Source organism: Labeo rohita, chromosome 12 (assembly GCF_022985175.1).
Source record: "Labeo rohita strain BAU-BD-2019 chromosome 12, IGBB_LRoh.1.0, whole genome shotgun sequence".
NCBI lineage: Eukaryota > Metazoa > Chordata > Actinopteri > Cypriniformes > Cyprinidae > Labeo > Labeo rohita.
Window position 1 is genome coordinate 15,392,312 of NC_066880.1, and position 15,640 is coordinate 15,407,951.

The 15,640-nt window shown below is 34.0% G+C and overlaps 2 protein-coding genes across 3 annotated transcripts in view; both read right to left on the reverse strand.

The window, feature by feature from the left end:
• psme4b (proteasome activator subunit 4b) overlaps window positions 1-5,764 on the reverse strand; it is a 35,150-nt gene extending 29,386 nt beyond the window's left edge. For both annotated transcript variants that reach the window (XM_051124298.1, XM_051124297.1), the window contains exons 1-3: window positions 5,265-5,764; window positions 1,767-1,907; window positions 284-400 (exon numbers count right to left, since the gene is read on the reverse strand). In XM_051124298.1, the coding sequence (XP_050980255.1) occupies window positions 284-400; window positions 1,767-1,907; window positions 5,265-5,461 (455 nt within the window). In that variant the 5' untranslated portion in view covers window positions 5,462-5,764. The remainder of the gene's footprint in view (window positions 1-283; window positions 401-1,766; window positions 1,908-5,264) is intronic.
• Window positions 5,765-11,357: 5,593 nt separating this feature from the next.
• svila (supervillin a) overlaps window positions 11,358-15,640 on the reverse strand; it is a 62,891-nt gene continuing 58,608 nt past the window's right edge. Inside the window, 5 exon segments of the mRNA XM_051125089.1 lie at window positions 11,358-12,238; window positions 14,339-14,359; window positions 14,716-14,871; window positions 14,962-15,083; window positions 15,331-15,474. Coding sequence (XP_050981046.1) covers window positions 12,152-12,238; window positions 14,339-14,359; window positions 14,716-14,871; window positions 14,962-15,083; window positions 15,331-15,474 — 530 coding nt within the window. The 3' untranslated portion in view covers window positions 11,358-12,151.

A 15,640-nucleotide genomic window follows, 5' to 3' on the forward strand; every position in this document is an offset into this window, starting at 1 on the left:
CCCACAAAGAAACTGAAGAGGCATAATCTAATTAGCTAGAGCTTTAAATAAGCAAACTTCCGGGGGTGAGGGTGTAAAACTTTGTGAATGATAATTTAAAGTCAACGCTGCACAGTCTGTGTGGGCCTGGTCATGTGGTACAATGCTATTATAAAACAGAGTATTCATGCACATATAAGATTTTGTTTGGACTTTTGTTTTGGTATCCATAGTTCACAACAAACTAGAATCAGTGCGATGATAGCAGAAATAGGTAGAAAAATTAAAAAAGTAAGAGGCCTACTTTGGGAACCAGTTAAGACCAAGATGCTCAGTTTTTGAGTACAGGATACTCTCATAGAGATCGTACAAAGGCCTCCAAGGCAATTCCAAGTCATCCCGGGACAGCAGTTCTTTCTTCCTGTACATTAGAAAAACAGAGCGTTCAGAAACATAAAAATATAAAAAATACTAATAATACATTAATCATAGCTAAGGGCTTGTGTTTAATAAATAATAAAATAATAAATAATACTAAAATTATAATTATATAATATATATAAAATTCTCAAATTCACTACTAGCCAAAAGTTTCTGACTTTTTAAAATTACTTCTAATTTGACACCATTATAACCACTGTCACTAAGCCATAAATTACACTACCAGTCAAAAGTTTTTTGTCAAACAATTTTTTAATGTTTTTTTTTTAAGAAGTCTCTTCTGCTTACCAAGCCTGCATTTATATAACCGTTTCTATTTATACAACTGTTTCTATTTCTATTTGAATATATTTTAAATGTAATTTATTCCTGTGATTTCAGAGCTAAATTTTTAGCATCATTACTCCAGTCACATGAAATCAGAAATCTTTCTAATATTCCTTTCTAGCTTGTACTTATCTGAACAATGCCTGTTTTATGGTATTGTGAGCACTTTCTAAGTCGTTTTGCCTCTTTAGGACAAATCGCTTGACGTATTCTCCACTTGTAAGTCGCTTTGGATAAAAGTGTCTGCTAAATGAATAAATGTAAATGCAAATGTAAATGCAAATATTCAGATTTGCTGCTCAAAAAACATTGTGTACAATTTTTTCAGGTTTCTTTGATGAACAGAAAGTTCAGAGGAACAGCATTTATCTGAAATAACATTACAAATGTCTTTATCATCACTTTTGATCAATTTAAAGCATCCATGCTAAATAGAAGTATTAACGTTTTGAAAAATTTTGAATGTATAGTGTATAGCATTACAAAAGCTTTTTATTTCAGGTAAATGATCTTTGGATCCTTCTATTCATCAAAGAATCCTGAAAAAAAGTACTCAACTGTTTTAAATATTAATAATAATAATACATATTTTTGAACAGCAAATCAGCATATTAGAATGATTTCTGAAGGATCATGAGACACTGACAACTGGAGTAATATTGAAAATTTAGCTTTGATCAGAGAAATAAATTACATTTCAAAACATTCAAATAGAAAGTTATTTTAAATAGTAAAGATATTTCACAATATTACTGCTTTTGCTGTATTTTGGATCAAATAAATATAGGCTTTGCGATCAGAAGAGACTTCTTTAAAAAAACATTACAAATGTTTTGGACTGTTAGTGTAACAGACTAAACTTTGAATTACCTTGATTTTTTCTTGATATATGCAATTAATTATAATTATTTTGAATAAATAACCATGCAATTCGTGGAAATAAACACTAATCGACCAACAAAAAATCTGCTGTGTTATGTGGCAATGGTCAGGTCTTTGTTAGGGACACTTTTGCGTACTTCAGCAAGTTGATGAGGAGTCGTGCAAAGCTCTGCATCATGCTGATGTCCAGCTTGGGGATGGTGACCAGCTCGTACAGAAGCTTGATGAAGAGCACATGGTCCTCCTTGCTGAACTTTCTCCCGTACAGCCGAAGGTACCTATAAAGAGGCAGAGATCATGTCATAGTGGAAAACAGAGGAGAAACAGCATGGTTCACTAAACTAAAATTTGCATAGTCTATAAATCTAGAGCAGGGGTCTCCAAACTCAGTCCTGCAGAGTTTAGCTCCAACTTGCCTGGAAGTTTCTAGCATGCCTAGTAAGCACCTTGATTTGCTGGTTCAAGTGTGTTAGGGACACCAGCCCTCCAGGACCGAGTTTGGAGACCCCTGATCTAGAGGTTGCACACTATTTTTAAAACAAATTGTTAATTTACTTCTAGTTTATTTTTAAACCAACACAATGTACCAAATATGAAAATGGACATCCACCACTTCAAAACAACATATTACAGTGACTGTACAGGAAGCCTACGTGGAGGGGTGCGGACTTATTTTGTATGGGAGGGAAGCACATATGTCACATTTAGGCCATTAGTTATCTGTAGGAGCAATTCTGACCTTATCACTAAATATGTAAGCACGAAGGCCACCATGTGATTATGAGACAAACAGAGAGAGCTGTGAGTCTGACTAAAGCTGAGTCAGGCTAGTATGGCATAAATAGTGAAATGGGTCTTCAAAATAGATTATATAAGAGAGCTTTTATAAACATTCACCTAAATGTCACAAGCTCAGACTTATTACCACTTGAGTCCCACTTTTTTTTTGGCAAGAGTTTCCTCTGCAGCTATGAAACTGTAGTGGCCTTGCAAACAGCATGTATGTGAGAGCAGAGTAAATACTGTAAACACATACACACCTTTAAACACACACATACATTATTACAATTGCAAAAAACGTTTTCTTTTGTAATATACTTTATATGTAATTTATTTCTGTAATGGCAGAATTGCCAGCAATTATTAAAGAGGTCATGACATGAGATTCTGCAAATTTTGTAACGTAAAATATCCACATCATCAATACAAAAGCATTTACATAATAACCCTCAAAAACCGGCTCGTTTGGATCCGAGGTGGAAGGTGACGTCACTCAGGGACTATCATTTGCATAATAGGTCCCGCCCACTGCCGTTGAGTCGGCTAACGGCTGACACTCGATTACACTCAATGAGAGTGTCACGTTGTGTCAAAAGCAAATAAAAATTACAATCACTGCCGCTGTCTTGTCTACACTGAATATAGTATACAGATGCGCATTCGCTTTCTGACACAATCTACGTGCTTAAGTCTGTCATCAATAGGACAAGTGGAGTGAAAAAACGTTCGTTTTGATGCGTTTGGTTTAAACAGCTCTTTCGCGTCTTTATACAGACATCAGAAGGATCCCAGCGTAAGGAATGAGTGCATAGTCTATTTTTAACAGCATCCCAGATCACGTCAGAGAAATGGTCGGAGCGTTTTGTTTTGTAAACAAGGCAGTGTCATGGAGAGTTCACAACGAAGCATTTGTTGAAAGATGAAGCGGTACTAGATGTGACTGCGACTGTATCGCAAACGTTAAGTAAATGATTTCATAATACTTTGACTGGAAATGCCTGTTTTATGAACGTACATGCAATAGTGAGGGGGCGTTGATACTGTTTCCTATGCAATGACATTAGCCAATCATAACAGCGCTCGTTTACTAAGAAGCCTTAAAGGAACCGCCCCTTAAAACAGCTCATTTTAGACAGAGGGTCAGAATGAGGGTTGAAAATATCATTTTTCCACATATTTGTTTTTTTTTTTTTTGGTGCAAAAACTTTATTAACATTATAAGTAAACATCAAGAAACATATTCAAATAATAAAAAAAACATGTCATGGCCCCTTTAACTATTTTAGGCAACTTTATTTCTAATAAAATCCTGTGTGAAAAGTTGCCTGGGAGGGCATGTTCTGGAGGTCATATTTTCATAATAAAGCATCAGAAAATGTTCTAATGCAGGATTTTCTTAGCAAATGAATGTATCTATCCCTTTATGTGCTCGTTTTTGTGAGAATTTGTGAAATAATAAAATAACGACACACCCAATAAGCTTTGTCGGCACATACAGTTGCCTGGGAGGGCACGTTCTGTGGGTCATTATTTCCACAATAACACATCAGAAAATGCTCTTGTGCAGGATTTTGTTAGAGAGCGGATATATCTAGTCCTCTACATGCTTGTTTTTGTGAGAACCTTTAGTATGTTTTGTCAGCACATACAGTTGTCTATATGGGGATATGCTCTGGGTATTATTTCATTTCATAACATTGTCAGAAATGCTGTAATACAAGATGAAGTAACAGAAGAATGAATTAAAGTATGCATCTCTTTAATCTGTAACACTGGAGTAATGAAAAACTTAAGATCTAAAATGACAAAACATTACATCTCAGCTGCAAACGTTGTTATATTTATCACGCATACAAGCACTGATCTTAAATTCAAAAGTATATCTAAATTAAGACACTGAGCTTATATATATATATATTTTTATACCTTAGCCACTCACTTTTTCACTGAATGGGCTCAAATGACTCACTCTCTCAATGACTTACTCACTTAATTCAACACAACATGCCTGCTAGGAATACAAAACCCTTGAATTTAATCTTTTGATTAGGTAAAAGGCCAAACAGCTAAGAAAAATATAAACAGATGAAATATTGTAAAGTATTTAGTGTAACACACGCTCTACAACAGTCAAAACCACTAGTAACACACTTGTCAGAACTGAAGGGTACCATCTAAATGTTATGCAGCATGAACTTATGTAAGACTGAAGTGTCATTAAATACTGTATTATAAAACTCAAGCATTTGAATAGAATAATAACCTCTTTATCTTATCTTAAAAAGGCCTTAAGTCTAACTATCTATAAATAAAGTTACATCGCAAAGGTCTGTTATTCAACATCGTCAAAAAAACACTGAATTACATTTAAGTGTCTATAAGAAATATACTAAATGAATAAAGCAAGCCGTAAAGATGATGTTTTACAATATTTAAGCAGTCTACTCCAGGCAAATGTCTTTTTAAAGACTGCATGTCTAAACCACTAGTTGCAGGGATGCATGTGGCAGCTGCTTATCCAGCACTAATGTTAGCCTCCGTTAGCTGATTAGCTTAGAAATGAGCTTACAACAGTCCTGCGTTTCCTGTATTTAACCGACTGAAGACAACTGACAAACTTGACCGAAAAAATACTACGCTCGATATTGTGAAAGGTCGTTATGGAGTACTAGGAGACAGATATGGGATGTTTACATTTGAGCAAGGACAGCTGAGTGACTCAGGTAGCGCTTAGCTTTTAGCACGGAAGCTAACGGCTACAAGCTGCCTGAGTCATTGAGCTGTCCGTGCTGTTTATTAATAAAACAGGCTCAATTCCCACAGCAAAGCATTTTTGGAGTCTCAAATATACTTACGTGGAGAGTTTCCGGGTCCAAAGTAAAACTCCGGGCCATAACTCACGGAGCTGGACAGCCCGAGCCAAGTTCCCTTTAATCTGGGCCAAAATGTCATTGGATTCGCGGTCTAGTTTGTCTGCGTACGGGAGAAGTTTGTTGTAGACGATCTCTTTCTGAGGGACAAAACCTAATATCTCGGCCTGCTCCTTTTTCATATTACGATTTCCCAAAATAAATATCCTCTTCTGACGTGTCCGGCTTATTTCCTTCCCCTCTTGACAGAAGTTCCCTTGACAAATCTTTGTTTTATTCACAAAATCCGCTACTTTCGCATATGTGCCGGTGTTGTGGAGCGGCTTTCAGATCAAAACTTCTTACTTCGACAGATCTTTCAGTCTTTCTGACCTCTGGTGTTAAACACATTAGCTTCAATCACCTACATAGAGAAGTCTCCCCTCACTCTCTTGACACATATTACGAGTCACACGGACAGACACACACTCACATACACACACGCTTAGGCTCACATACATACACACCGGCGGGTGCAACAATGAGCCGTGAGCGGCGCGCCCCCTACTGGTGGTCACCTGCACATCCAGCAATAACAACATGGCCTGTTAGCACTGTCACACTGGAGGTGCACTGAGCTGCTAGCGAGTCTGTGGACATGAACATAAAATAAAATAATCAATTAAACACTAAATGAATAAATAAAGTTAACACAAAATGAATCTGTCATTTTCTTTTTAAATTTTCACAGTGTAAAATTACAATAAAAAGCAAAACAATAAAAAACAACAACACATGTAACATTATTATATAAATAAAAGTTACACAAACACTAAATACCATTAAAAAAACAATAAATAAAATAAAGTAATAATTAAATAAAAATGGATTTGTCTTTTTAATACATTTTCAAAAATGTAAACCATAAATAAAATAAGATAAATAAAATAAAAACATGTAAATTAAGATAAATTAATAAGATCAGTTAAATAAAGAAAATTAAATAAGTTAACAAAAATGAAGATAAATTAGATCAAATAAAACAACAAATAAAATAAAGTAAAATAAATAAAAATGAACCCAAAACGAATTTGTCGTTTTAATACATTTTCAAAAGTTTTAAAAAAAAGTTAATTAAGTAAATAAGTTAAATAAAAAAGGTAAATAAGTTAACAAAAAAATAAATAAGCTAAATAAAATAGATAAATCTACAATAAATAAGACAATTAAATAAGATAAGTTAAATAAATAAAATAAATAAATAAGTTAACAAAAAATAAGCTAAATAAAATAAAGATAAATTAAATAAGATAAATTAAATAAATAAGATAAATAAGGTAACAAAAAATAAATAAGCTTAATAAAATAAATAAACAAATTAAATTAGATAATTAAATACGATAAGATAAATAATTAAGTTAATATAAAAATATTTATTGTTTTAATACATTTTCAAAAAGTCTAAAATAATAACAATAACTAATTTGTATAAAGAATAAATAAATAAGTTAAATAAAATAAATAAAGGTAAATTAAATAAGATAATTTAACAAAAAATAAATAAGCTAAATAAAATAAATAAAGATAAATTTAATTTTTTTAATAATTTTCAATAGCACAATAAAATAAAATAAAATAAAATAAAATATTGGCATCATTCACAAATAAAATAAAAGTTAACACTAAATGAGTTTTTTTCTTTAACAAATTCTTTCTGAAATATGCAATATGAAAGCCAGTTATTTTAATTGGAAACAACACGTTGTGTTTATGTTTTATTACATCTAATTTTATAATTCTGTTTTTAATTGTATATTGTTATTCACATAGTATTGTCTTATTTATTTATTTAAATACATGTCAGCAAAAGAGGCTCCCAAAAGGGATCAAAGTCCTTAGAGTTTTTTCATTAGCTCATAGCGTGTATTATACACTATATGTGAGTATGAATCATTTAAAAAGCTCTTGAGTGTCACTATAGTTACTATACTATAAAAACTATAGTATGAACACGTCCTTTAACCACAGAAATGCTGAGAACATCCACTTGACGTGAGCTGTGTTTGTATATAGGGCTCTTCACTTTGTTTAAACGGTTTACGAGAGGCAATGATACTAACGAGATAACTTAAATCCGCTTTGGTTCTTTCCTTGTGTACTGACCCAGTGCACTGCAATTCACTTGACCTACTGTCACGACAGAAGACAGGAAGAGTGTTCTGTGCATTCACCCTTCAGCGGCTCTTATTCTCATTATTTGAACGAGCTCTCAGTGTACAAAGAGGTGCATTTCTGTAGCTCAATGAGCCTTTAGTCTACCAGTTTAATTTAATTTCTCTCATGTTTCCTGTTGTGTTCATCTCTCAAGTGATTTCCAGTTTCTCACAGATATTTAATCTTGAAAAAGACCTCCAGGTCAACATAAAACGAGCAGCTTCATGGCAGAGAAAACAAAAATATGCCACATTCCTACAGCTCCTTGCTCGATAGGTTCCTCAAGGTCATTTATTACCCATCAACCACACACCCTACGTCTTTTCCGACCAATCAGAAATTCAGTGCAGAAATTCCAGCTAATCAGACGCAGTGACCTTTTACCGTTCAGCCAATCAGATCCTTTGCCAGGAGGGTTACTGCATTCCTGGTAAAGCAGATTTGTCTGCTCTGATCATGGGTATTGTTAATGAGATCCTGGATTAACCAGGCCCTCTTGCCAGTCTCTAAAACATGGTGCGATGTCAGTTGTAACAGAGAACAGAGCACCTGAAATGACCAGTATGCATATCATATAACAGAATATTCACATGCTAATTTTTAGGCCCCTCCAAGCTACTATTTGAAGTCACTTACACCTTGCCAACATACATGCAGAATGCATGTTAATGTTACAATCAAATGTGTTGATAAGAATTGCAAAAATGGCTATTGTACACTATAACTAGCGTACAAGGATTGTACATTTGCATCCAAGTTGTTTTCTTAGATGCAGGTACGTCCTCAATCCTCACTCGGACAGACAGGAAGCAGCTCCTTGGCCATACAACATTTTTAGCCCTGACTTTGATTGGATCATGTGACTTAAAAATCCCACTTGACCCGACAAGTTCAAAGCCTTCACTCCCGGTTTCCTAACTGTGTTCTTGTGGATTCATGGCAAAGCATCATTTATGATGGCTGTTCCTAAAATAAAAACTGTGTTTGTTAGAGGGATGATTGATATATTTAGTGGTGGAGATTTAGGTGAGATTAAAAAGGCAATTTATTTAATATAGAACTACTGAAAATGTTTTTCGTATGGTTCTATAGAGAAATAATGTAAGAAAAAAAGATAAATAATGAGATAATTCAAAGATGTATTAAGATATTCCTTTATCATTATATGATTCTGGGATGATGCAATAGGCCTACTAATCGCTTTCACTTGTGGAACAACAGCGCCCTCTGCTGGTCTGTTTTTATGGATTTTTGTTCTCTTTAAAATGGATTCAATATTTCATACAAGCTTACAATATACGACTATATAATTGGTATATTGAGAACACCAACCGAAAGCTGGGAAACAGGAATTCTACTCCTAAAGGGCTTTTATATTTTGGTCAAATTACATTTGTAGTAGCCTACATTATTGGGTGTGGAAAGCCCCTACAAGGACATTACGATGAGAAATAACGAGATATGAAGAAAAGAGTATTTAAATATTTGAATTCCCCCCAGAAATGTTACATTAGTTAAAAAATTGGCATCGTTCTCAAAATTCCCACGTTCCACTTACAAACCTTGTGTTCGCTAGCAGAACTGTATCATTTAGTAGTTTCCGCCACTGAATAAAAGACTTTTTACCTCACAATCACTTTTTCTCAGAACTGCGTGATACAAACTTCCAATTTTTTTTAGAAATTGTGAGATATAAACTTGCAATTAAGTCAGAATTAAGTGATATAAACTCGCAATTGCGAGTTGTAAAGTCAGAATTGCTATATAAACTGATATTTAAGAGAAATAAAAGATATAAAAAGATATAAAAGACTGATACGTTCCCAGAATTAGTTTATATTTCACAATTCTTACCAATTAAAGGAGAAGTTCACTTCCAGAACAACAAAAAAAAAAATCCAGATAATTTACACACCCCCTTGTCATCCAAGATGTTCGAGTCTTTCTTCCTTCAGTCGATAAGAAATTATGCTTCTTGAGGAAGAAAAAAAAATCAGGATTAAAAAATGACCTTTTTATTTTTTTTTATTCAGTGGCGGAAACAGGCTTTCGTATCTCCATATAGTGGACTTCAATGGTGCCCCGAAGTTTGAGCTTCCAAAATGCAGTTTAAATGCAGCTTCAAAGGGCTATAAATGATCCCAACCGAGGAAGTAGGGTCTTATCTAGTGAAACGATCGGTCGTTTTCGACACAAATTGACGATTTATATACTTTTTGACCTCAAACGCTCATCTTGTCTAAGTCTGCGTGAATTCTTGTTTTTTCCCGGTTCAATACAGTTAGGGTATGTCAAAAAACTCCCACCTCGTTTTCTTCCCCAACTTCAAAATCATCTTACGTTGCTGCAGAAGTACCGACGCAGTGTAACATGACAAAGTGAACATGTAAAGAAGATCAAACGCCCTTTACAAAAAAAAAAAAAAAAAAAAAAGGGGAAAAGAGAGATATAGGACGATTTTGACGTTAAGGAGGAAAACGAGACGGGAGTTTTTCGACATACCCTAACTGTATTGACCTAGATTACACAGACTACACATGCGCATCGCAGAGACCAGACAAGACGAGCATTTGAGGTTAAAAAGTATATAAATTGTCAGTTTGTTTCGAAAATATCCAATTGTTTCACTAGATAAGACCCATCTTCCTCGGCTGGGATCGTTTAGAGCCATTTGAGGCTGCATTAAAACTGCATTTTGGAAGTTTAAACTTGGGGGCACCATTGAAGTCCACTTAAGAAAAATTCTGGAATGCTTTCCCTCAATAAACAATTTCTTTACGACTGAGGAAAAAAGACTTGAACATCTTGGATGACAAGGGGGTGAGTAAATTATCTGTAAATTTTTGTTCTGGATGTGAACAACTTTAACTCACAATTCTGAGAAATAAAGTCAGAGCTCCCAATTCTGATTTTCTTCTGGAGTTTCGAGTTTATATCTCTCAGTTATAACTTTATAACACAATTGCGAGTATCAAGTCAGATTTGTATAAAATAAACTAAAAACCGGACTTTATAACTCGCAATTGCGAGTTATATCTCACAGTTCTGAGGAAAAAAGTCAGAACTGCGATTTTTTTTCTCTGATTTGCATGAAATAAACTCGCAATTGCGAGAAATAAAGTATCATAAGTATCATGCAATTCTGAGGTTAAAAAAAAATCAGAATTGTGAGACAAAAAGTCGCAATAACTTTTTTATTTTTTTTATTTAGTGGCGTAATGGGCTTCCATATTTTTGCGTTGCTCCTACAAACGTTTGCCAAAGCCCAAAGTAAGTGCACTTGGAATTTTCACTGGAAATAGTAAACTATCCAGGTACATTTAGGACGCTCATTTCAACATTTTACTACAATTTGGGACACACTAATTGTTATTTAGAATAGTATTTAGGACAAACAGTATGTAAATTGGGACAAGCCAAAATCAAAACCATACACGCATAATACTAAAACCTAAAAAAATACTGATTACGATTGTGATACAAACACACATTTGACTTCCTTTTTTCAGAACTGAGATATAAACTAGCAATTGCAAGTTATAAAACCAGGATTGCGAGATACAAACTCATAATTCTGACTTTATTGCTCAGATTTGCGTGATATAATCTTGAGAAAAAGTCAGAATTGCAAGGTAAAAATGCAATTCTGACTTTTTCCTTGCAAGAAGACTGATATGTTCTCAGAATTGCGAGTTTATATCTCACAATTCTGACTCCGTAACTCACAGTTCTAAGAAAAAAAGTCAGAATTCTGAGTTTGCAATTACAGAATTTTGAGGAAAAAAGTCAGAATTGTGAGATAAAAAGTCGCAATTACTTTACAATTTTTATTTAGTGGTGGAAATGGCCTTCCATACTGATTTGCGAACAAAGCACCAGACAAAATTTTAATTATCTACATTATTCAGTGTTTATTTGCACCATTATTTATTTATATCACAAATACGTCTTCAAAATGCAGACTAGCATCTGTCTTTATATAAACTGTACATGAAGGCAAGGCACTATACAATGCAGAATAGAAAGAGATTTTCTCTTATTCCACAGTTTCATTCCATCTTGTTTGAAGAGAGACACACACACACACACACACACTGTATGGATTCACAAACACTCTCCCATGCACACACACACACACACACAGGGTTCTCAAGTTCAAGCATCTATCTGGAAGGTTTAAACATTTTGAGGCCATTTATGAGAGCAGGTATGAATGTACTTACATAAAGTGCTCCTTTGAGCTTTCTTACAATTAGATAACTAAAAGGCATTTTTCATTTATTAGGTCTTTATATAAAGCTGGGCAGTGCATGAGTGCTGCCTTGTGCATGTTGGACGGTGACTGGCTTCAGGTGGACACAGCAATGCAGAACAACGGGAGGAAAAGATGCTGAGGAGCACTCGAAACATTCAACAAGAAAACAAATCTTGCTAATTCACTGATTAAAAAAAAAAAAAAAAAAAAAAAAAAGGAGAAAATGGGAGAGAAATGTGCTACAAGAGGCTGGTAAACCCCTGCCCATCTGTGTCTTTTCTTCTTCCTCCAGCTCTTTTTCACTTCCCTGTGTGGTTTGACACAGGTAGATCTTCACTTGCATTTGTCCTGTCTGGGTCAAAAGGAATGAGAAGGTCTCCGCTTCAGATTCACAATCGCAATCAGCAGTTCCAGTGGAGTTCCTTTAAAACAGTCCTTTGGCTTTTTTCACATTCACTTGCTTCCATCCTGGCAGTGCCTCATATTCACTTCTTGTCATTTCCAATGCTTTCTGTAGAGAACATACACACATATATAATTGTAAGTATAAGTGTTTGAAAACGTATGCAGATGACATACACGTAGGACTGAGTCTGAGGTGCTGAACAAAATGGATGAATGATCACACACAAACACAAGAGCTGTAGGATATTGGTCACTGCCATTCACAAGTCCAAAAACGTTAAAATATTAGAGTGCAAAGTATTTAAATTAAGGATGCACGATTTATCTGTACCATATCTGCTATTAACTGATATTGGATTCTTTTAGTTATCAGTCCGTGTTAAATATGTAATTGCTTATGTTCATTTCTCTCATTTTTAGACTCAGATTACTTTTGCCATCATTTAACACTTTTTATAAAAACATTAATTTAAAAAGTTGAATCTTATCAAAATTATTATTATTTTTTTTTTACTCAGTACATCATGATGTTTTGATGCCCAAATTCACATGAGGCATTTAAAAATGTGATACATTTTTTAGAAAATGCAGAATTATTTATTTAGAAAAAGTGGTTATTGGCTGTAACATGAAAAGAATTATTGCATTATCTAAAATAATGCAACAAAATAGTAAAATAGTAATACTGTTAAATATTATTACAACTTATCAATAGTTTTACTATTAGCGCATGCCTAAACAAAAGAAGATTACCATTCAAAAATTTGGGGTTAGTATGAAAAAAAAAAAAAAAAAACTATTATGCTCGCCAAGGCTGCATTTATTTGATAAAAATGCAGTAAAATAGTAATACTGTTAAATATTATTACAACTAAAAAAATATTTTTAAAATGTAATTTATTCCTGTGATTGCAAAGCTATTTTCAGCAGCCATTACTCCAGTCTTTAATGTCACATGAACTTTCAAAAATTCTAATAAGCTAATTTGGTGCTCAAGACACATTTCTTATTAACATAGCTGAAAATGTTCTGCTTAATTTTTAAAAAATTTTTTTGTAAGCAATGACACTTTTTTTTTTTTTTTTTTTTTTAGATGAATCAATTTTTTTTTAAAGGCAGTTATTTGAAACTGATGTTCTCTGTAACATTAGAAATGTATTTACTATCACATTTGATCAATTTAATATTGAAGACTGTTTACGTCACTGAGTAAAAATACAAAGGTAATTGCAAATTTTCACAATTCTGACTTTTTTCTCAGAACTGCGTAATACAAACTCAATTCTGATTATGTTTTTTAGAATTGTGAGATATAAACTCAAAATTCTGAGAAATTAAGTCTTTCTCAGAATTACATGATATAAACTCACAATTGTGAGTTATGAAGTCAGAATTATGAGACGAACTCAGAACAGTATTTTCCCTCTCAAAACTGGACTTTATAACTTGCAATTGCATAGTTACGAGATATAAACTTGCATTTGCGAGAAAAAAAGTCTGAATTGTGAGTTTTTATCTTGTAAATCTGACTTTATAACTCACAATTGCAAGTTTATATCGCAATTGTGAGAAAAAAATAATCAGAATTGCGAGATATAAGCTTGCATTTGTGAGAAAAAAAGTCTCATTTGCGAGTATTTCACAATTCCAACTTTATAACTTGCAATTGTAAGTTTATATCACACAATTTTGAGGAAAAAAAAAGTCAGAATTTTGAGTTTATCTAGCAAATCTGACTGTATAACTGACTTTATAACCCGCAATTGTGAGTTTGTCTCTGAGAAAATTATGAAAATGTATTTATTTTATATTTATTTTTAGTTTATATCTCAAAATTCTGAGTCAGAAGTCAGAATTGTGAGAAAGTCATATTAACCTTTTTTTTTTTTTTTAATTCAGTGGTAGAAATGGGCTTTCAGAATTTAAAGTATTTTTTCTGGGGAAAAAAAAAAAAAAATAAAAGTAATAACCCCAAACTTTTGAACCATAGTGTATATCCAAGAAAAAAAAAAAAAAAAATCAACCCCACACATGAGACCTAGAGTATCAGTGAGATTTCAGTGGTGAATGGTGACCCACACGCTGCTAGATACTACACTGTTTGTGCCAAGGCATGTGATTCACAAGCACATGGTGATGCAGTTCACACAGTGAGGATGCGGCATTAGTGGGAAAACACCAGTGTTCCTCAGGAAACAAAACTCACCTTCCCAGAAGCCCCTACACCCTGGCATGTGAAGGGAAAAATTAACCTCATCAGACGCAAGACTATACCAGCAAAAAGGGGAAAAGCAGAAAGATGCAGGGAGAGACAGGTTAAGAGAGGCTGCTTTAAGATGACAGTGGGAGCAGGAGAAACATGAAATAGATGACGGGGAAAAAGGCAAAATAAAAGACAGTTCTAAGACAAGAACATATGAGCACACACAGGAAGACAGATGTTACAGAACAAATACACTTCAGTAATATCCCTGTGCAATGTCTTGAAATCATACACTATTTCAATTAATCCATAATTATAAAGTGAGGCTTTATTGCACAATTAGTGAAACATAATCTGACAGTTAATGTGATTTTTCTCACCTCAAAGTCCTCATCTGACAGGTAGATCTCAAGATGTAAAGGGTCAACACCTTCTGGTAGTGGACGGGCTTGAAGATCAGCCAGTGGGTAAGTGGTCTTGCAGAGTCTACTCAAGACGTCTTCAACAAGAATGATCTGATTACATACTTCAGCCTCCTATAAAGCAAGAAAAGAACAAAATCTTTAAAGCATATTCTTAGAATACAAAAAACAAACTTGGTGTGTGTGTTAAACTTTCTTTCTCACCTTCTCAGTGATATCAGCAATGTCTTCTCTGTGTTCCCAGCTGGGAAACATGTTAGTGAAGGTAAGAGGCTCAAGTCCTGCATGGATCAGGTATGACTTTGGAGTTTTTTTCTCATTTTTTTCTACAAAACAAAAGCAAAGCCAATGATATTGTATTATTCATTGTTTTATTTAATATTGTCATCATATTCAATTATAATAATACATAAAACATTTGTGTCTATTTGAGTCTTTGCATTGATTTTGTATGTAATCTACTCACAAGGAGCTGCTAGAAAGTCAACATATCATGCTTTAGAAACAAGAATGACATTGTATAACTTCCTAACAACATCATTAAAGACTGGCGACTGTCTTTTTTTAAGTCACCTTTGCTATATTGGAGCACAGTTTCCATGGCGCACTTCCTGTCAGAGTCCCATCGAATGCGAGCTGAGCCTGTGCTCTCACTATCCTGAGGCCACCAGCCCTGCCATAGGTACACTTCATGATGATTGTCCACCAAAAATAGGGCTGAAAGACAATCAAACACATGTACGGACATCATGATACTGCCACAGACATATCATGATTTTTCAATGAGTGTGTAGAATCAAATTTCCTTAATGCATTATGCATGCAATGGGTGTAGAAAAGCCTAATTAAACTGTAACTGACACCCACTTAGAATACCTAACAG